At 42.8% G+C, this 21,077-nt stretch overlaps 1 protein-coding gene across 3 annotated transcripts in view; it reads right to left on the bottom strand.

The window, feature by feature from the left end:
- Positions 1-16,805: 16,805 nt before the first annotated feature.
- Positions 16,806-21,077, bottom strand: part of tspan4a (tetraspanin 4a) — a 131,896-nt gene continuing 127,624 nt past the window's right edge. For all 3 annotated transcript variants that reach the window (XM_070967408.1, XM_070967399.1, XM_070967392.1), the window contains 2 exons: positions 20,347-20,430; positions 16,806-17,346 (listed from right to left, as the gene is read on the bottom strand). In XM_070967408.1, the coding sequence (XP_070823509.1) occupies positions 17,278-17,346; positions 20,347-20,430 (153 nt within the window). In that variant the 3' untranslated portion in view covers positions 16,806-17,277. The remainder of the gene's footprint in view (positions 17,347-20,346; positions 20,431-21,077) is intronic.

The following is a 21,077-nucleotide window of genomic DNA, read 5'->3' on the forward strand; positions in this document are numbered from 1 at the left end:
CTCACGTGTCTGCATTTGTCTGTTTGGACGTCCTTACCTGGATTAGCACAGGATTATGTGCAGACATTCATGGTTCTCTTCTGGTTTTTAATGAATTTCTGTGGTACAAATGGGCCTGTTCGTGGTCCCCAGAGGATCTGCTGTAATCACTTCGATCCCCTGATCTTTCACCTTTTTGTTTTCTGATACTTTGATTTATAAAAATCTTGTGAAATTCCCATCAGAGCTCGGCTGTACTTTGGGTTCAGTGCTAATTAGCAAACGTGCACCCTCAGCAATGTGAATTATGTCATGCTGGTATTTTTTTTTTACTCTATAGTGTCTTTATTATTATTTGATAGTGAAAATAAATATTTGCAGCTGTAGCTTGATGTAAACTGCTCTTTATCCTGTTTGCATTCACACTGCAGCTTTTAGTCATTTTCTGCTTTTATATAGAACCATTTCAGTACGCTTAAAGAAGATGCCCTCCACCATTACTGATGTTGACCTCATTCATCAAATTAGAGCGGCATCTCGGGTCTGCTTGACAGTTAAAGCAGCCTTGTCTCTTGGAGCCCACGCAGTCATAATGAATCTTAGGCATCCAAACAAGAAGATGCAAGGGTGAAAAAAGAAGGTCTAAATCTCTTCGTGTCAGTCGATCGGTTTGTGTGCATACTAAACACGCAGGGTTCGCTCGCTCTTTGTCAGACCTGCTGAAAATGCAGAAAATTGTGTGCATTGTTTTCACAAGCTACTCATTAATTTCGTTTGTGTGCATATTTCTTTTCATCTGCAGTAAACAGTGTCGAGTGAGAGCACACCAGCTCTTTCAGTTGAAGATATCAAAGGTCTTACAGAGGGAAACACTGGCAGGGTGACAGGGTGATTCTCCACACCTTTGCATTTCCGAAACTGAGGGAAAACTGGTCAGAAGCTGGCAGTGGACGTCCTCTGCTATTGTCCTGAGCTATTTTTGTCCTCCTGTCACCATCCTGAGGCATACAGGCTTTTGTATTGCTCTGGTGTAACTTTACCCAATTCCCCATCCACTCTACACTCCTCACCCTTCCTCATATTTACATTTGTTTTCTCAATTTAAATAAATAAATGTGGAGCAGGCAAGCCTTCTGCTCTGTAAATGTGTTTTGGCTGAAGGAGGTAAATGGAATAAACTTGACTGACAGAATAAATGAATACGAGATTAATTCATTTTCCTCAAATATTGTCAAATCTTTTCACTGATGTAAGATTCAATTTGAGATATTCTCTCGTTAAAACTCACAAGGAAAATCATGCTGCTTTTTCATTTTTACTTCTATTAAGGATTTATGTGAACTAAATGTGGTAACTCCCCAGTGTTTCTGCACACTCTGCAGCGATGCTTTAAAAAAAGACACAACAGGAAACGGCACGCAGTGACAGGACTGCATGCAGCCGAGTTTACAACAGCTTTTGTTTTTAATGTCGATGCAACAAGATGTGAAAAAATGAATAAAACGCTTTCCAGCGAGAGAGATTTAATTCATCTTTAAAATGTGTTTTAGGTTCATGAGTTTTCACCCATTATTGTGTAAAAGGAAAATCCATCCACAATCCCAACGTAAACCAAACTCTGAAACACAGAATTAAATCTGCTGTTGCTCCCTGATTGATTGGCAGGTCTTCTAGTAATCATTAGATATCGACAAAATCTAAGCCACTGTGTTTTCTAATGAAGCCCCTGAAAACTCAGTAATATTTCTCTCTAACTTTAAATATTTATGACCAAATAAATCAAAGTTCAGGAAAAACATCTCTGTCTATTTTGAGTTCAGAGCACTTCATCAGTATGGTGTGGTTTTATCAAAAGTTTCTCACACCACAGGAGTTGCTGATTAGTGGTGACCTGGCTTGCTAATTGGTGTGGAACCAGTTATTCAGTGGTGGTGGTGGTGGTGGTGGTGGTGGTTGGACCGAGCTGGTCGTGGCATTCAGATGAAGTTTCGGTATAAAGCCGGCCGCTGTAGTTTAACCTGAGCACATCAATGTAAGGTCAAACTGAGTATCTGCGCTTTGCTTGGGCGAGTCCAGGAGTTAAAGGCAGCTTAAAGGTAAGTGGGGTCAGAGCTGGAGGGTGCTTTTGTCTGTCGGGGAGCTCAGAAGATTAATGCAGCACAGCCTGTTACCCGCTGCACGACCTAGTGATGGTTCAAAACATCATTTAACATGAATACTTCCCGAGGAAGGCTCACCCAATGCTTTACTGTGCACATTTGATTACTGACTTACTGTGGCAACAACCACAAACCCTTAATACTGATACATTCTGATTAATCTGATTCTGATTGATAAATCAATAGATACTCTTGAACCATTAGGGCTACTTGCATGATTTTGGTCTCTTAGAGAGGTAACACTCTGAACTTTTATCCCCAGCAGTCAGAATCACTGTAAGTGCTAAAGGCATTGAGTAATAGAAGTTTGAACACAGTGAAGGGACAGGTTTTTATTTCTGCCTGAATAATTTTGCACATAGACGCTAGCAGATAATTAGAACTGGGCCTTATTAGCTGGAAAACGCAATGGTGCCACAGCATGAAGCCTCACCCCAGTCCAAGTTCAATAAAAAAAAGAAATAAAAGTACTGAGGAAACTGAACATTTTCATGTTTTCTCTAATGGTATTTTTAGGCATCCTCAGGCATTTTGGCCAATCTGTATTTATTTATTCAAGGTATCTATACCTATATTTTGACTACCTATCTTTATATTGAGGCCATTTACCATTGTCATCACTTCAAAATATGTGTTAGATCCCTATTAGTACTGAAATCATTGATTTGAGGTGACTGCAGACGGTAAATGATCCACTGAAGGGCATATTGGCATGTTCAGAATTTCATTGGCTAATCAAAGCATCACTCATCCACAAAATCAGTTGCGATTGGCTCAATCTTCACATGAACAAAGAGAAGGAGCCCTTCTGTTCAACTCAGACTGTTATTGGCTTGTCTAGTTGCTAGGCCTCAAATGGCAGACTGTGATTGGTCAAGTGAAGTTTCTATTGAAACCTGAGTCTTCACAGTTTAACTGGAGACAAGATGGCGCCCGTTAGCTTCCGGAAGTTGTAACAAGGGACAGCACAGAAGACAAGCGGAAGACGAGCACACTGCCTGCTAATTTGAAAGGAGAAAACATCTTTTTGTGGATTATTGTCGTGTTTTGGGCTAAATATTTGTACTGCAGCGGATCGTGTGGACCTTTGTGGATGTTACCAGACCGTGTTTGTGGGAGTGCCATTGGTGAGTTGCCTCCATTTTGAAAACTCTTACTGTTCTCTTGCTGTTGGAGTTCATTATTATTATTTACCTTGTATGTTAAAGTGGTTTGATTCAATCGATTCATGAGGATTTTAGCTCTCTAATGGTGTTTAACGTGAGGAGAAATGTGATAAAAAAAAACATGCTCCAGCGCTCTGCGGCCGGGCCGTTGGAACGGTAAGGCGTTCTAGCTTTAAAGTCAGTTAAGACAGGCGAACTTAAATGGATTTATCAGCACGTGTTCAGTTGAATGTGCCTATAATAGATCTACATTTTTAAAAGTGAGTGGGAACAGTGTTTAGCTTCGCTATGTTGTGTTGCTCTGAGCCACTGGCTAACATGGCTGCTAGCCCTGTAAGCGGTTGCATGTGTTTTCATCATTGTCATTGTTACTGTCTGGAGTGAGTCCCCATTCTGCACTAAAAATACGTGTCGTCTCACTCGTATATTCTGTTTGCAGCCCCCCCTCGAACTTAAAACATGTTCAGTGTGCCTGGCACAGACAGAAAACTCTCATCTGAAATGACAAAAGTGTTTTAAGTTTGGCAGAACTTTTTGTGGTTATGTGGACTCCATCGCTCATGGAGGGGAAAATAGGTTGTCAGCACTGTGTGAAGTAAGCTTTTAAAGGATTATCAGTGTAGGAACTCCAACTTCAGTTTTTTTCTTATATATCAGGCTTCCGTCATCAACACAAATCCAGAGGTGATTTAAATAAGTGGTTTTGTGCCTTTGACTGTGTAAAGTATTCCTGCAATTTCTGCATCATTTTCACACATTGCAGCAAATTGCTTGTTGAAGACCCATTAAGATTTCTGTAAATCTTCCACCACAGTCCAACAAAACAAAAGCAGCAGTGTGACAGGATAAATCACACCAAAAAAAATAAATAGCATTAAGATATAGCATTCAGACATATGATGGTTTTACAAAGAGCTGGTCGACTCTTTTCACTTTGATTTACCATCGCAGGAAAAGCACAGATGGAGCATGAATGAAGTGAGCCGTCAGCCACAGCTGCTGGGGTCCTGGGAGGGCCAATTAAATGCTTTACAGCAATGATTAGTGTTATTATACAGTATATACCTGTGCTTTTTGTGTCGCGACATGCTGAAATGTTCGGCGTGAAAAAGCCACTCAAGAGACGCATTTCCTCTATGTTCAGGGAAAATGACGGTATTTTATTTTGAATTTCTTGATTTAAAGGACATAAATTAGTTTGTTCCTTCAAACCCCTGAGTAGGTGAATACCCCCCACCCCCAAAAAAAGTTTCCATAGAGGGCCTTTGTGTGAGCTCAGATTATAATGACTCTGACTGCGTCACACCAGAACTCAAAACAGCATCAAGCAGTGTGACTTCTGAGCTGTTTCCACCTACACATGCTGCATATAACCCACAGCTGGATCCGAGTTCAGGTGTCCTCTCGGGTTCGCCTTGAAACTTTGCATTTAAGTGAAGCGAAAGTCAGCGACAACAGCGAGGAATTGATTCAAACTGGATACACCACAAATTAAAACACGTCCGAAAATAACTCCGCAAACATCACAGATGGGTGATATCATCTGTGTAACAGGCTCTCAGGGTGGGTTTTAGTTTAAAGGGGAAAAGGAAGGTCAGCCATGCAGAACCGCCCCTGGGAAATGTCCAGTACAACCACAGTCTCGTACTGATTAAAGCGAACAGCTTCACTGGAGCAGCTGGGAGGCTGAAGCACATCATTTCACCTCGGATTGTTCGATGTGCGGTTATCTGCTGAGTCTAAGCAGGTGTCGGGGAGTCTTGCTAGCTCTGCTTTGGCTGCTTTTCACTAAGTTTTTAAGCACCTCAGCCTGTTCTGGCTCCCGGCGACACATCACATCTTTTAATCCCACTGAACTGGAGCCAGAGGGCCATCCTGGCCGGTCCTAGCACCAAAAGGGACAGAGTCTTTGATGTTGGGTCCCCAAAGCCTTAAAACAGCACGGCCCCACGAGCTTTAGCAGCCAATGTCAGGTAAATATTTTGACTGAACTTCCAGAAGACATTTTTTCAGTCTTTATCTCATTATCTGTGCTGGTTTTAGTCTACCGTCACCGCTGTTGGATCAGTTTGTGGTCGTCTTTCTGTGAGTTTTAAAAAGCACTTTGCTGCCTAGTTTAGAAAAGCGATATTAAGATGCATCTCTCAATACAAGTGTCTGTCTAATTTAGACCCTGAGAATCATCAAAAATTGCTTTCAGTTTTGTTTTTTTGACGGATTTACAGTTGAGGTTTTTGATGATACTGAGGTTTTTCCAGGTCAGTGAACGCTGATCAGTGTGGGAAAACTTGACCACACCTCAGTGATTTCCAGCCTTTCCAGGAGATGAAAGGATAACAAAAAATAATTCTATATTTTGCTTGTTAGCAACAAATCCTGTTGAAAGACAATCTCACAATACTTTCTGACTTGGCCACCCTGCCTGTGGCACTCAGCCCCTGGTCCATTGGGGACTATTTTCAGATGTGGATTTATACACTTCTGGTGGATTAGCGAGTTTTTCCAACAGCAGGACAACGTAAATGTGGTCAACTCAAAATGAATTGCACTGGCTGTTTTTAGCAGTTTTTAATCAACAATTTAGGGACACAGAGGAATGAGCTGCATCAGGAATCTGCTGATAATAAAGAAAATACAGAACAGCACCACTCTTAGTGGAGCCAAACAAGTCTCTCACGGTGGGGTCAGCCGTTCTGATCCAATACATTTTTTTCGTGTCAAATTCAGTAAATGTCTCTTCACGGTCCGCTAGCTGTCTGTTCTGCGTGTCCGCGCTGGAAAAAACATCCAGTTTTGCTTCACGGCTCGGCCTGTAAATGGGAAACAAACCGAGTGACTGAGCCACACACCTCTATTCCAGCCAATCAGCAACAGGTGGCATCTCATGCACAGGACATGTTCACGCCAAAATCCAAAAACATCTCCCCACTCTCACCTGTATTGCTGTTTATCCACTTAGATGGAGAGATTCTCTGGAGAGATCGGCTGCAGACATGTTTGCCTTCTCGCAGTGATACGTTTGGCAGGTGTCGTTCGGGAGAGAGAAAATAGTTCCCACATGCACATGAGTTTTTCCAATGGATTTTTTGGTGTATTTCCCATCATGCATCTTGATATAATCTCTTTTTTAGACCCTCTCTGCCTAATGAACACCCATGTCTCCACCTTGTTTGGCTTCCTGTTCGGTTCCCTGAAGACTTAATGCTGAAGCTGAGAGAGCCCTGATCATTAATTAATCAATATGATCCAGTATTTCACAACAACATGTAACACAGAGAAAAATCTGAAAACATAAACACATGTTCAGTTTTCTTACATTTTGTCTTGCTATTCATCTCAAAACTCCCCAGCTTGAGGTCGAGACCTCCTCTAGGGGTCCTGACAGCCAGAGTTGGAGCCACTGCACAATACCAAGTCCAGTTTTAGACCCCCAAAATTCAATTTCCATATACTTTTCATGTGAAAACATCCTGTTTTCCACCAGCCGTCTGCTCCTGATTCCCCTCTCAGAGGTGCAGCACTCACTCAAAGTGTGTTTCAGTCGTTCATTGGCTCGTTCACCCAAAGAAATCCTGAGCTCTTTGTCACCAATTCAAGTGAGTGAAACTCCACATTGTCCCTGGAAGAACTCTGTGTTTTCCCTGAGGACACAAGTGGACTATTTTATGGAGTCTAAACAGCATGGTTAATGCATTTGGCCCTGGCAGGGGGCCCCCACTTTCTGGCACATGATTTGTTGCTGCCATTCGGGTCCTGCAGCAGCTGAGAGGGAGTCTTTCCCTGGTTGCTGTACCCTTCTGCATGTCTATGATCCAGCCGGAGTAAATCTGGTCCGAGGTGTTTGTTTATTGTCTTTGTTCAGTTTCTTCTGCCTTAAAGTGTTTTTCCACACTTACCAGGATGAGACCACATTCTCTCTGCTTCTGCTTTTGGTATGGCCTTGCTTTGTTTGCAGGATTTTGAATCTTATGTTATCTTATGAAATGGATTCCTTCCGGTTCTGACTGAGAGATTTTTGAATGGAGAAATATCGAGATATTTTTTCATTCTGCAGATGCGCTGAGACTTGAACACCCTGCAGAACTATTGTGGAATTGGATTACAAGAAGATTGCAGTGTTGTCTTCCTTAAAGATTGTCTGCTGCCTTCCCATACCCACAATAGTCCATAATAACACAGGAGGAGGAAGATGTATACGAGCGCTGACACAGTGATGTGGAGATTTCAGGGTTGAACCACACGATGGTCCAGCTAACAAGGAAGCTGAGGGCTCCTCTGCATACGAGGAGTAAGAAGAGCTGACATCTCTTTAAATGTAGGGGCTGAAATGACCAGAGCTTACTCCATGAAATCACATTTCATTGTGGAGATAAAGTTTGATGGAAAACTGTTCTCAAGATCACAAATACACACTCTCTGGAATCATTTCCACCCAATTGTGTTAATAATGTAGCGCCTCTAATCACATTAGCTCGACGTAAAATGGGATTGGTTTTGATGCTCGGGCTGCAGACTGCATGAAATATTCAAATCGAGGTGCCCTACATTAGGCAGTGAATCTTAATTTTTTTTTTTTTTTAGCACACTGGAGGCGAGTGTCTGATAACACAGCCTTTCTCTGATAGCCATGTTGAGATGCTAATCTGGTTGTCCAAACATATAATTATGCAGCGGAGGGAGAACCTAGCCATTTCCTGCCATTGTTTAATTACAATATGGAGATAAGTGTGCGCTTGCTAACAACAGAGAGACAAAACAGTGAGCTCGGGATGTAGCATGTTTTTGTCTGGGCAGAGAAAGCTGCCTGTGGTGTTGGGTTTTGTCATCACGATGACCTCTAAGTTAGTTTTGTCTTTCAGAAACAACACTAAAAGAGTCTAACTGTGCTCGTGGCTCTATGAGGCTTTGCCAAGGCCCTTTTTGCTTTGAGCTAAATGCTAATCAGCACTCTAACGTGCTGATTTATTGATGAGTTTATGTGTTCAGTTGGTGTAATGTTTACAATATTCAACATCTTAATTGATCTTAGCATGCTAACATCTGCTAATTGGCATCATACACAATATAATGGAGGCTAATTAGCCTTTAATTTTGCCCATATGTCGTCATAAACAGCACTGAACTGATAATTGTGACTTGATGACGGCGTCAGATGAGTTATGATGATTCATCCTGAGGGGGATATGAATGCATCAGATGTCATTGCAATTCTGTTGTCAAGACATTTCAGTAAAAACCACAAATGTCAACCTCACAGAGGCACGAGATGAACCCTCAGGGATGACCAAGATCAGACCAAGATGCCGGATTAATCCTTTGAGGAACATGAAAATTTAATCTTAATCCATCCGATAGCGGTTGGGAATGTTCGGTTGTGTTAACGGGACAAGAGGAAGCGTCTCTGGTTTGTTTGTGGTCTTGTTCTGCTGTCAGGCGTCACTGCAGGATTCACTTTCATTGGGTGGTTGAGAGATCTCGAGCATACAGGACTTCTTCCTCAGCTGTCAGGCAAGCTTTGGTCGGATGCTGCTTTGTGGATAAATATTTAAGACCGTGAGTGTTTCCTCACGGAAGGTGAGCAGCTACTTCAGGGGATATAAAACTGGATTTCAAGATGTGTGTAAAATTATTTTAGCAGCGTCTGATATTTGTGAAACCAAAGCTGTCGGAGCCAAGATAAATAGAACAAGGGCCAGTTGACTTGGAGACTTTAATCTTCTCTTTCTTTTATAAATTGGTAATTTCTTTGCATTCACTGTGTTCACAGAGCAGGGCTGAGTCTGCTTTCAGAGGAAGACATGACCAAACTGATGATTAAAGACTAAAGATTACAGATAATCTCTCCTCACTTGTTGGCTTAAACTCTCACATTTGGCCGTAACATTATGACATTATAATGTTTTGCCGCACAGAAAATAAGAGAAAAGGTGAAAATATAAGGCAGCAGTTAACAATGATCTGTCAAATAGCTCATTACTGCTCATATTATTATCAAACCGTGCAGTAATTTGGCCTCATGAATCCAAATTAATTAAGAGAAGCTCTGCTGACTCTTCAAGGTTTTGCCAAAGCAGCGATGTCTGTTCACTTCTTGGCAGTATCATCGACGCTGGCATCACACTTACACATACGAAGAGAATTAATGGATTTGGGTTGTGGATCAAAGGTTGCACAAAACTCACATTATGTAAAAGCAACTGGAGTATTAAAATGATGACTAACGCGTGTTTTCAGCCTCTCGTCTTGAAAAATGTAAACATTCATTCATGTAGGTTATTTTCTGCTGCTTGTCATTCGTTGTGCCAGTTGATCGGTGGAGATTCAAACAAACCAGGCCAGAGTTTGACGGATGGCCATGTGCAGGAACGATTTGGACACATCTTTGAGGTGATCATCAGAAATATTTAGGCCCTTGATTTGTAAGCTGTTTTGAAAACTGGGAAGTTTCCTTTATGAATTAGTGGCCACCGGCCCAGCGCTGCTCCTCTGCTGCGTATGAAGATCCATGATGTGGCCAAACTATGTGGCTAATCCTCGTAATTAGTAGATTCAGCTGCCTCAGCCACTGCCTTTGCTAATAGGTGTATAAAATCACTGTTAACAGTGGCTCGGCTCCATCCTGTGTCCCAGCAGGCCATGTCAGTGAGCCAGCATTAGCATCCACCCTGGAACAAATTCACAGGAATGAAATTCAGCCATTTTTTATGTTATCAGTTCTGCCTGTGCGTTTCCTGCTATGACGAGTCAAAATGCCTGCTTTGAAAATCATCTATTGACACACATTTGCAGTGGAGGGCTCAATAACTTTCAACATCGCGTCACCAGAAGCTGCCATCTCTCCAGTGAATCGCGTAGATTTGCTGAGTTTGCCAAAGCAGCGCGAAGTGAAAGCGTCGAGCAGCTGCAGCTCAGAACAGGCCCAGAGCTGATCTGATCGACGTGAAGACTCTTGACATGCAGTCCACGAAATGACTGAGGAACCAATCAGTGACGGTCTGATAACTGACCAATCGTTAATGAGTAGCTTCTGAATAGCTTTGAATCAATAATTATGTAATTGTGCTGGAGATAATGATGACCGGGATACATTATATTCATGAATAATGAAGTAATGATTAGTTCATAAATCTTTGTGGATCTTCACCCTGAGCGCTTTCCTCGCGAGCCGTCCCGATAAACTCTGAAAGACTACAAAACTACTGATGCCTCATTAATTACTAATCACTTAAAGATCCCCTTCAGACATGTTTTAAGATATATAGAAAACGCAGTACTTTGAATAATAGTTTAAAAGTTCAGTTATCTTTTTAAAATCCTTAAAATGACATCTGCTCCTTCCCCCTCATTTAAAATGCAGAATCTGTGATGAATGAATTTCCTGAGTTTAACTGAGAAGTCGAGCCTCAGTGTTTCCACAGTCACTCCTGTGCAACTTGAATATTGGACCAGAACTGCCTTCCAAACTGTATGTGATGCCATAAATCACTCTGCTAGTCCCGCCTCTTTAAAACTTGATTTTCAGTGAGCGCAGAGAAAATTTCCACCTTCAGCAGATGAATGTGAAAGCAGCTTTCAAGAGTCAAACTCTGCACATACATCATTCTGCACAGCCACGCTCAAACATTCGACTGCGAAGAAACTGGAGGGCGACTTTAAATATTACTTACTCTTTGTGTGCCCCTCCAGTAAAGTCCTACATGCTTCTGAGTAGTTATTAAGTAATCCCTCATTACCTCCATTAGTCCCTCATTACTTCACGATTATCTCACTGTTATCTACCCAGTTTGTGCCCCCTCGAATAAAATGGATGAGCTGTGTGCCAGCTGGTGAAATGAGGCCATCGCAGGCCAGACCTCACAAATCCCTGCAGCCAGGTTCCAAAATCTTGTGGGGCGGGGGGGGCTTCCCAGTAGAGTGGAGGCTGTTATAGAAGCAGATTAATGCCCAGGGTTTTGGAGTGAGATGCTCAACAATCACATGGAGCTGCACTGTTTGGCGACTTTGTGCTTTTGTGCTGTATAGAGTTCGGCAGTCAAGTCAAGATTCCAGTTTGACACTTCTGTGTGAAAGAAATGAGGGATTTTCTATGCCGGCCCTCCCGGAGACAAATGACAGTTTTCATTTTGCTGCAAATGCCTTCAAGGATTTCCATCAGTTCAAGTCATCATTAATTTCAAACACAAGAGCGATTGTGTACGTGGGCATGTCCTCTCCAGCAAAGTCCACATAATGAATGCAGGCGTTGAAGTGGAGTACAGAGCGTGTGTGCTCGACTATGAGTGGCGCAGATTACGTTTGGTCTGTTTTAATACTATAAACTCCATTTGAGTGTCTGGAGCGGAATGTGTTCACCTGTACTCAGCAGAGCTTTAGCCAAGCCAGCTGCTCGTAAACTTATTCTGCAGTGCTAAAATATTCTGGGCTGTGCCTCCTCTTTGGAGTGTGACACACACACACACACACACAAAATATCTCTTGTAAGCGTTTTTTGAGGAGACACGTCATTTGGATTTTGGGGGGGGGACTCTAAGCCAGTGACAGTGGCAACTACAGCTCACGCAGGCGAGAGAGGGCCTGAATTGTAGTCATTTTCTCCCAGTTTGAAAAGGCCATCCATCTATGCTGTTTCATCAGCTCAGCGTGGGCTCACGGTTTGGCTTCAGGAGCAAGACGAGAGGGTGGAGAGGTGAGGGAGCAAGAGCATGGGAATGTTTTATTGATCAAGCACAAGATGGGAGAAAGCCCGTGAACATGAGAATGAATAATTCATGAGACAAGGGGAAAGGAAACAGATCTGCTGAAGCGGTGAGGTGAATTCAAGAGGCGACGGAGGGACAAGAGGAGGCGCCGGGGTCTGGAGAGGCCGCGCTGTTGGAACCACAGTTCCCACAGCGATGGAGTCAAACCGGCACCTCATCGTGTTTGCAGGACGTTTGCAGTCGTTTGTGTGGTCATCAGTGCAGGTTGAAAGTTTTGTCACTCTTGTCATGTGTTGTTTGTTTCAATCCAGGGTGTCCCACTCTGACCAGGGGGCCTGAGACAGTGGGTCCCTGAGCAGAGACATGTAAAAGACCCCCCCCCCCCATTCCTACTACGCAAAAGCAAGACACGCAGACTGAGAGCGACGTGAAATGACAGAACAACAAAATCTTTTTGTGTCTATGGGCATTTTCTGTCTCTGTGGTTGTTTTCTGTCTCTCTGTGATCACTTTGTGTGTCTCTTTGTGGTCATTTTGTGTCCCTGTGTTCTCTTTGTGTGTCTCTTTGTGGTCATTTTGTGTCTCTGTGGTCTCTTTGTGTGTCTCTTTGTGGTCATTTTGTGTCTCTGTGGTCTCTTTGTGTGTCTCTTTGTGGTCATTTTGTGTCTTTGTGGTCTCTTTGTGTCTCTGTGATCACTTTGTGTGTCTCTGTGGTCACTTTGTGTCTCTGTGATCACTTTGTGTGTCTCTGTGGTCATTTTGTGTCTCTGTGATCACTTTGTGTGTCTCTGTGGTCTCTTTGTGTCTCTGTGATCACTTTGTGTGTCTCTGTGGTCATTTTGTGTCTCTGTATCACTTTGTGTGTCTCTGTGGTCATTTTGTGTCTCTGTGGTCACTTTGTGTCTCTGTGATCACTTTGTGTGTCTCTGTGGTCATTTTGTGTCTCTGTATCACTTTGTGTGTCTCTGTGGTCATTTTGTGTCTCTGTGATCACTTTGTGTGTCTCTGTGGTTATTTTGCGTCTCTGTATCACTTTTTGTGTCTCTGTGGTCACTTTGTGTCTCTGTGATGACTTTGTGTGTCTCTGTGGTCATTTTGTGTCTCTGTGATCACTTTGTGCGTCTCTGTGGTCTCTTTGTGTCTCTGTGATCACTTTGTGTGTCTCTGTGGTCATTTTGTGTCTCTGTGATCACTTTGTGTGTCTCTGTGGTTATTTTGTGTCTCTGTGGTCACTTTGTGTCTCTGTATCACTTTGTGTGTCTCTGTGATCACTTTGTGTGTCTCTGTGGTCATTTTGCATCTCTTTGTGCTTGTTTTGGGTTGTGGGCCCCATGACTCCCTGGCCCCTGGGCTCGTACCTGCTAGACCACACATTTTATGTTTTATTTATAAGCCTTAATCTAGGCACCCTTACTTTTCAGCTTCACCACATGCTCTGTAAAATATTTCCACTGTGTTTTTAGGGTCACGTCGAGCAGTCGTGTTCAAGGCTAATTTTCATGAGCAGAATATCTTTTTTCCATGTCATGGCTGCTGTAGTAGAGTCACACTCTCTGAGCCATGCTGGCACATGCTGTACAGCGGATGGTACTGTACTGTGAGAGCTTGTGCTCATTTGTTTTTGCTGTTTTTCCAAGTTTTCCTTGAAGAGATACTGTGGGTCTGCTTCGTGTAATGAGGGCTTTTCTTGCTGTTATGGAAGGCCTGAGGTTGCGGATTGTCATTTTCATTTATCGTTTTCATTTATTGTTTCATAATGCAGACCCACTAAAGCCTGCTTTCAAGGGCTGTACACATACACTTGACTTACACCTTAATAAGAGCACTGAAACGCTGTGTGAAAACAAAGGTGTAAAGGTCCAGAGGTTACCTCTGGCCAAGCACCCAAAATGAATATGTGAAAAGCTGATATTTGGTTTGGTGGAACGGGGGCTGAGGAAGAAGCAGGACTATAAGCTTGTGGATATGACTGTGCCTGGTCCAGGGGTCCAGGCCCATTAGCCAAACCGACACCTGACATATTTGTGTTTCCAGAAATTGCAAATTCATATTCATTTATTCAGTTTTAGTACAACCGACTGTGATCTGACTCAATCTGAAGTCCCCTCGTAGACTTGTCTGTGTTACATATTTCATGAAGTGTACGTAGGGCACGTCTCCCGCAGCCTGACCGGTGTCTTGGGCAGCTCGTTAAGTTTAACAGCATGTTCCTGAAAAATGGAGGCAGCTGTTGCCATATTCTGTGGGTAACATCTCGTGGAGAATCACTCAACTTAACAGGATTATGCTGTATAAATAAGAGCTGTATGGATGTGAGGGTGAATGTTGTGTCCGTATGTCAGAATGTGAGACTGGCTGTTTCCCAGCGCATGCTGGGGTGGGAGGCAGCCCCCTGTAACGCTGACCTGACGGGGGCACGATAAGAAAGCCGTGCTGTCCGTCACCACTGGGTCTCATGAGTCCATGGTCACTGCTTTCAGGTGATTTTTGGCGTTTGACAGCAGTCAGAATTGCAGGGACACCATTTCCTAATAGGCCTTTTCTCAAATGCAATCAATGAATACATCTCACGCTGTCACTGTACACTCAGTGAAATAACTCTGCATAATCACAGTTTGATCCACTCGGTACAGTGAGACTCGAGAAGTCCTGGAGAGCCCTATCAGTAAAGTAGCTTTAGCTATTTTTATACAATTCATATGAGCTGGGAGCCAGCAGGAAGTCAGCCAGCTCAGCCAGAGGAAGTCTCTAATTAGAAGCCTCTAATGTTCACACTCTGTGGGCCCAAAAAACATGGATGCCAAAGAAAGCCTGATAAATGCTTTCAGTGTATGCGAGCGGTGAGCAGCTCGTATCGGTTGTTGCAGCCGGAGGCGGAAATGATGAGAAAAGTATGAATTACTTGAATTTACTTTACATCTTGTTCTGTGATGTTCAAAGATTTGTGCTATCTCCAGACTGCGTACAGGTGTACTGACTGTCGTCGCTTCAGCGCTAACATCAGTGGCTTCGCTTCAAACTCTCACATTCAGCTGAGTACAAAGCACAAGCACTGTTATGTGTTGCCATTTTAAATTCAAGTCTCATTTTCCACAAAATAATTACATGGCGAGCGTTGAAAAACCCAGAAGGCGGTTTAACAACACTCGCCGTCGTCGCTCTGAAGACATTATCCTTAAAACACGAAGAAGTCTGGATATTTGACGTGTTTCTCGAGCTGTGACAGCGATACCTGTCCAGGTAGCCACAAATAACATATGGTCTCGCACATTTTGTGAAGCACAAGTGAAATATTGAGTAAAGATTTGTGTCGTTTCCATTTACCATCCGTGTTTGGATTAGGAGCAAAGAGAGGCGAGATGGGTTAAAAATCCTCTTTGTCTTCCCACAAACAGCAAATATTTTTATCCACATGATCAGAGGAGTGTTTGAAGGTTCTTAAAATACCTTCACATCACTGGCTAAGTGTTGTTCAACAGCCTTTTCAAAGATTAACTGGTATTTATTTTTCAGAAGAAATGGATGCTTAGATCTCACATGTAATGTGCTACATCAGAGGCTCAAACTAGGGAAATCTGTACGACTATTAGCTGCACAGCTACATATTTGCAAACTGGCTGTCACCTCATGATCGATGAACTGAGCTGCGCTTTCAGTCGCCGCTGACGGGCTGAAAGCTTCTGACTCTGAGGCTTCAGCATCGTCACTTCAGTTTGAAGACTCTGCGTCAAAGCTTTGTTCGCACATGTTCTGAACACCTGCAGCTGCAGCATCACAGCGGGTTATCCAAGCTTCACTGCCAGCTTAGCGTTGTCCCCGTCAGTCCATTTGCGTGATGGCCAAACACTAATCGAGAGCATTTTCAACACAACTCCGCCTCTTTGAAACACCCCGATCTTCACTTTTCAACACATGGTGATAATCTCAGCATGTGTGAGGAAACTATTAAGAAAGATGTTTATTATATTTTTTTAGCCAAAATATCAGAAAACCTTCTGCCAGGAGGAAAAAATGGTTCCCATCATAGCTCCACCTGCTGACTGATCTGTGCACCGTCTTCAGGAGCAGATCCGAAACGCTTCCACAGATTTGATTCCTCTGGGACTTTTGATCTCTCAGGTCCAGATTGTTTGAGAAAAGAATAAGTCAGGGAAGAAAAGTCCTTACAAATACAAAAAAAGGGCTGCAGCAGCTGCAATGACTGGACCTCAAACTGCAGCTAAAAACACCTCTTAATGCAATTTTCCTGCGGGGCTATTTAATCAAAGTGTGTCTCTAGTGTACTTATGGCCTGGATTATACTTGACGGCCCAAGGTAAAAAGGAAAAGAACTTTAAGAGTCACAAAAGGGCCAGAGGAGGCTTCAAAGACTGCAGATGAATCCTTGTCATTGGAGCTCTGATTGGTGCTGGGAGGGAAATCGCCCCAGGCCAGTCTGGAGGATCCTGCTACTTGTTCATTTAAATTCGTCTGACAGAATCTTTTTGTTGTGGTCGCTGCAATTCTCACGTCCCGTGTAAATCCACCACATAAAAAAACCACGTGCACGAAGCTGCGAAGCCGCGAAGTGGCGAAGCGCTTCGTTTCAGTAGATTTATCTAATTAATGCCTGATTAGTTAGGTGCTGCACAATATTTTAATGACTCCGGCGTGTCTCAGCGGCGGGACCACACAAACGATTTTGCATAGCAGTTCGTGGCAAATTTCCCCCGTCCCCCGTGTTTGTCATTGGGGATGTCAGGCAGGATTACACATAAAACCCTTCGGCGATCCCGGCTGAGCAATGACAGGATGACGTGCGCTTTTTAGTCGAGCCAAAACATTTAATACACACCATCGCAGGAGACATGCACTTGCAGCACTTCACACTGTGCACTTTCCCAACTGTTGCTCTCATTTTGAAAACACATACAAACCATAAAATAATTTAAAACAGAACACATATTTAAAAAAAACAAAAAGGGGGTTACACTTTTTTTTATACACGTTCATAATACTGCTTCGTAAAATGTATCACAGAAATTAGCTTTTGACACAGAGCAAACCATAGGAACAAACTCAGGTATTACACTGACACTGTGCTTGTTGCTAGTTAGCAGAAAAACTGTGAACTGGTGACATCTGAGAAGGAATGTCACGGAGAGGACAAGCGTTGGAAAGAAGAGTCTGTAGGAGGAGGAGGAGGAGGAGAGGAGGAGGAGGAGGGTGGGTCTATATCTGTCCCCCTCTGATGAGAAACAATCCAAGTGTGCTGAAGGGCACAGAGGTCAATCGCTAGGCGTAGAAGGTCTCTACTTTCACTGACTGACAGAACATCGTCATGGAGAAGACCAGACCCAGGATCTGCACAAACACAAGAAACCAGTCAGCCATGAGAGGGTTCAGATGTCCACGGGTGAAGTCACAGTGAAATGAGGAGGAGCGCTTCTTCCTCCTTGGCTCATTCTCAACCATCGTAACGTACATCTGTTTGACAGCAAATGCCAAAAGCATTAACTCTCTCATACCGCTATATCCAAATCTCATTACGTTCATTTCTTGGATAACAATAAGAGGTTCATCCACACACTGCAAGCTGTGCAACATTCATTTATTACACAGATTGTGAATCCCCCTTTTTTTTTATTATTATACATCATGTCTCTGCTCCAGCATCTCCAACACATCAAGTGATGTTTGTATTTCTTTGATAACCTCAAAAGCTTTTCAGTAGTTTGTGAGTTTTTGTATTTTCAAGTGAAAATGCAAATATCTATCTATCTATCTATCTATCTATCTATCTATCTATCTATCTATCTATCTATCTATCTATCTATCTATCTATCTATCTATCTATCTATCTATCTATCTATCTATCTATCTATCTATCTATCTATCTTAAAAAACAGCTAACTGCAGCTCTGATTCCAGAAATGTCCACACTGTAAAACATAAATAATATTTATTTGCAATCATTTGCAAACAAACTGTGTTTACCGACAGCAGTTTTATGAGGTGTTTCTAAGCTCATGTAATAACATCCTTTATCCAATCATGTGTTCACAAAGTGGTGAACTTCGCTCCATCCTTGCTTGTGAAGGACTGAGTCTTTCCAGGATGCCCCTATCACACCCGATCATGATACACCAAACAGGTGTTTTTGGAGCAAGAAGCAGATATGTACAAAAATCAATGAAGCTGAGGAGCTCAAACATTAAATATGTTCTTTCTACTGTGTTCAACTGAGTCTATGTCACGAAGGACTAGCAAATCATCACATTCTGCTTTATTGATGTTCTACACAGTGTCCAAACTTTTTAGGAAGCAGGGTTATAAGTAATAAGTGAGTTCAGCTCCACAAAATTCAATGTTGCATTCGTTATCAAAGCATCAACAGTTAAATAGAAATGGAAACATAAACTTTACTCTGCCCATAACACAGAATGTTTCCTCATATTCATGAAGCGAGCTCGAGAATACGTCCACATTAAGCCGATTAAATGTGTGAACTTTTTCTCTCTGTTTAAGCCCTGCGTCCAGACCAAAACAGCGTTTTTCTCCCCCCAAAGTGCAGCTTTACCAAAACAGCCTCTGGGGTGCGTAAATCCTAAAACGCTGGCTTGGTGTTTCAGTGCGTACGGGGGAAACGGAGCTTTGGCAAAGCGGTGATGCAAGCCAGCCCAGTGAGGGTCCTGCTCGTAAAGCTAAGAAGTCGCCTGCAACATTAACCCTGGTTTTTAGGATGAGTTTGTCAGAAGCAGCTCGGTTGCTTCCAACTGAGAAGAGGGCAAAGAAGAAGAGATTTAGATGTTTTCATTCAGGCTGTGGTATTTCACTGTGGATGCAAATTGTCCTCTAAATTTCAGCCTGAAGGAATTTAATGACATGGATCCAACTTTGTGCTGTGCGATGAATGTGTGCGTCATTTGAATTTTGATTCCATACATCTTACATAGGAGACTCATGCCTGAGCCGGTTTACACTTCACGGCTACTGTTGATTGGATCTATACGGGTTGTTTTAGCGCTTTCCTGCACACCCTCCAGTGTTACTCCCATTAGCCTCACAGTCGGTTCTTGTGGGAAATCATGATGAAACACTTCCTTGAAGGCTTCTTTCCCAAAACTTCTTCTCAGTGCACGGCCAGGATACACAATATTAATACTGCAGTTTCCTCACCATTCATAGGAGGATGTTTTTAAAGGGAACATCTGTTTTTGGAACAGATTTTTGTCAACATGGCGTCTTGAGATGTAACTGCTTTTCATTTCAGTTCCCTGCATTTATGTAAATTAGTGAGACTCTCTCTCCAGGTGAAATGAGGTATGTTTGAACTTTCTATTCCCCATTCTTTCTTTTATTTTAAGGAAATATTTGGATTGATGCACAAAAATATTCTTAGATCCATTAGAAGTTGTTTTCCCATCCCTATTCCCTGTGTTTAATGCCTGAAAGTACATACTAGGGTTTATCTAAAGATCACAACAATCCTCAAACGCTCTGAAGTGTTTTTTGAAATGTGCACTTACGTTTTCTGACACATCTTGAGTTGTAAAAGCTGCTGTGCAACAGCAATTAAATAGCTTCAATTTGCAAGCTAAAGCCTAAAAACAACACAACGTGTTTTGCAGCATCAACTGTTGCCACAAATAATAATTAAAAGATATTGATTAATCTCAAAATGTAGTGTAACAGTAGCACAAGTATTCAAAAAAAGATGGACTCAGTGTGTGCTGTTCTGTAGTGTGCTAACATTAGCCACCATAAGCTACTGGTCATACCAGACCAGGTGAGGCTGCGGCAAGTAAACGCTTTAATGCATTGAGCTAAACTTTAATTTGCCTTCCTTGCTTGAGCGTAAAGCATAATTATACAATTCTTTGTATACGGTAACACTGGGAATCAGCTGGCAAATGTCACAGGTATTTGAGATAAACCTGGCAGCGATTAAATCTTTCTGGTTTTCATTTCGCTGCATGTAGGATTTTCAAAGAGGTCACTGACAATCTAACGGGTGACAAAAACTGAGCCTGCAGCCTCACAGGAGCCTCGTATGATATTCCTCCTCTCGGATTGTGGAAGCATATCACGTAACACCTGGCTGGAAAGGAGATAAAGGAGTTTTGTGGAAAGTCAAACCCTCCTATGTGGTCTTCAGCGGAGACACAGGAGGCTTACACGGGCCCCTGTTGTCCGGAGGAGCCCTGCGTTTGGAGCTTAATGCAAAGGACGCTGCATGCATTAGCTTTATTTATCACAAAGTGAGAGCTTCCGTCTGAGGCTGCAGCTAGCAAAGGCTGAGTTAATGACTGCTGGAAAAAACAACAAAAAAACAACAACACACAACTTAAAAGCTGTAATTACCTGAGTAAGTGCTGTGCATAGAGCAAAGATCCAAAGTGCCACCAGGTTCTCATTAAGCCAGTCCTTCACCCGCTCGTAGCACGGCTGTGGAGACGCACAACACACACACACACACACACACACACACACACACACACACACACACACACACACACACACACACACACAGAAAATGGGCAAAGATTAGCTGACAATTGTAAACTCTCCATTTAATGTCCAGTGCCATATCAGGCGATGTACCCTTCACAGCGACTCCTCACCTCCTGTATTGGGATGCTGTTCTCTGGCTAAAAGATCCCCTGTGGCAACCTCCTTATCTCCCACTCCTCCTCCTCCTCCTCTAACCTAATATTCTTTGGGTAAACTTCCAAAATTCGAGAAGGTCCCCGCTGTCCTTGTCTCCCTTCAGCTGTACAAACAGGCTTACAATGTGAATACGGGAGCAGCACATACACCGGAGGCATCATTTAGACATGAGAACGGGCTGAATTTTTCATGTCTGACATTGCTTGAATACATTCTGAAGCAACTTGACAATAAAAAAAAAGAAAAAAAATCTCCACCTGCTCACTGCTTCACCGTTTTTTTGTAACTAAGGCATTCTCACCACCTGGAGTACATTTCAAGATCTCCTTTCAAATACTGGAAAATGTCCCTGAGATTCGAAGCACCCAACATGCAGAAAGAAAGGCAAGACATTATTATCAATAGAGGGAACAGAGCACTGCCCT

The sequence above is a fragment of the Chaetodon trifascialis genome, chromosome 1, assembly GCF_039877785.1.
Source record: "Chaetodon trifascialis isolate fChaTrf1 chromosome 1, fChaTrf1.hap1, whole genome shotgun sequence".
Classification (NCBI taxonomy): Eukaryota; Metazoa; Chordata; class Actinopteri; order Chaetodontiformes; family Chaetodontidae; genus Chaetodon; species Chaetodon trifascialis.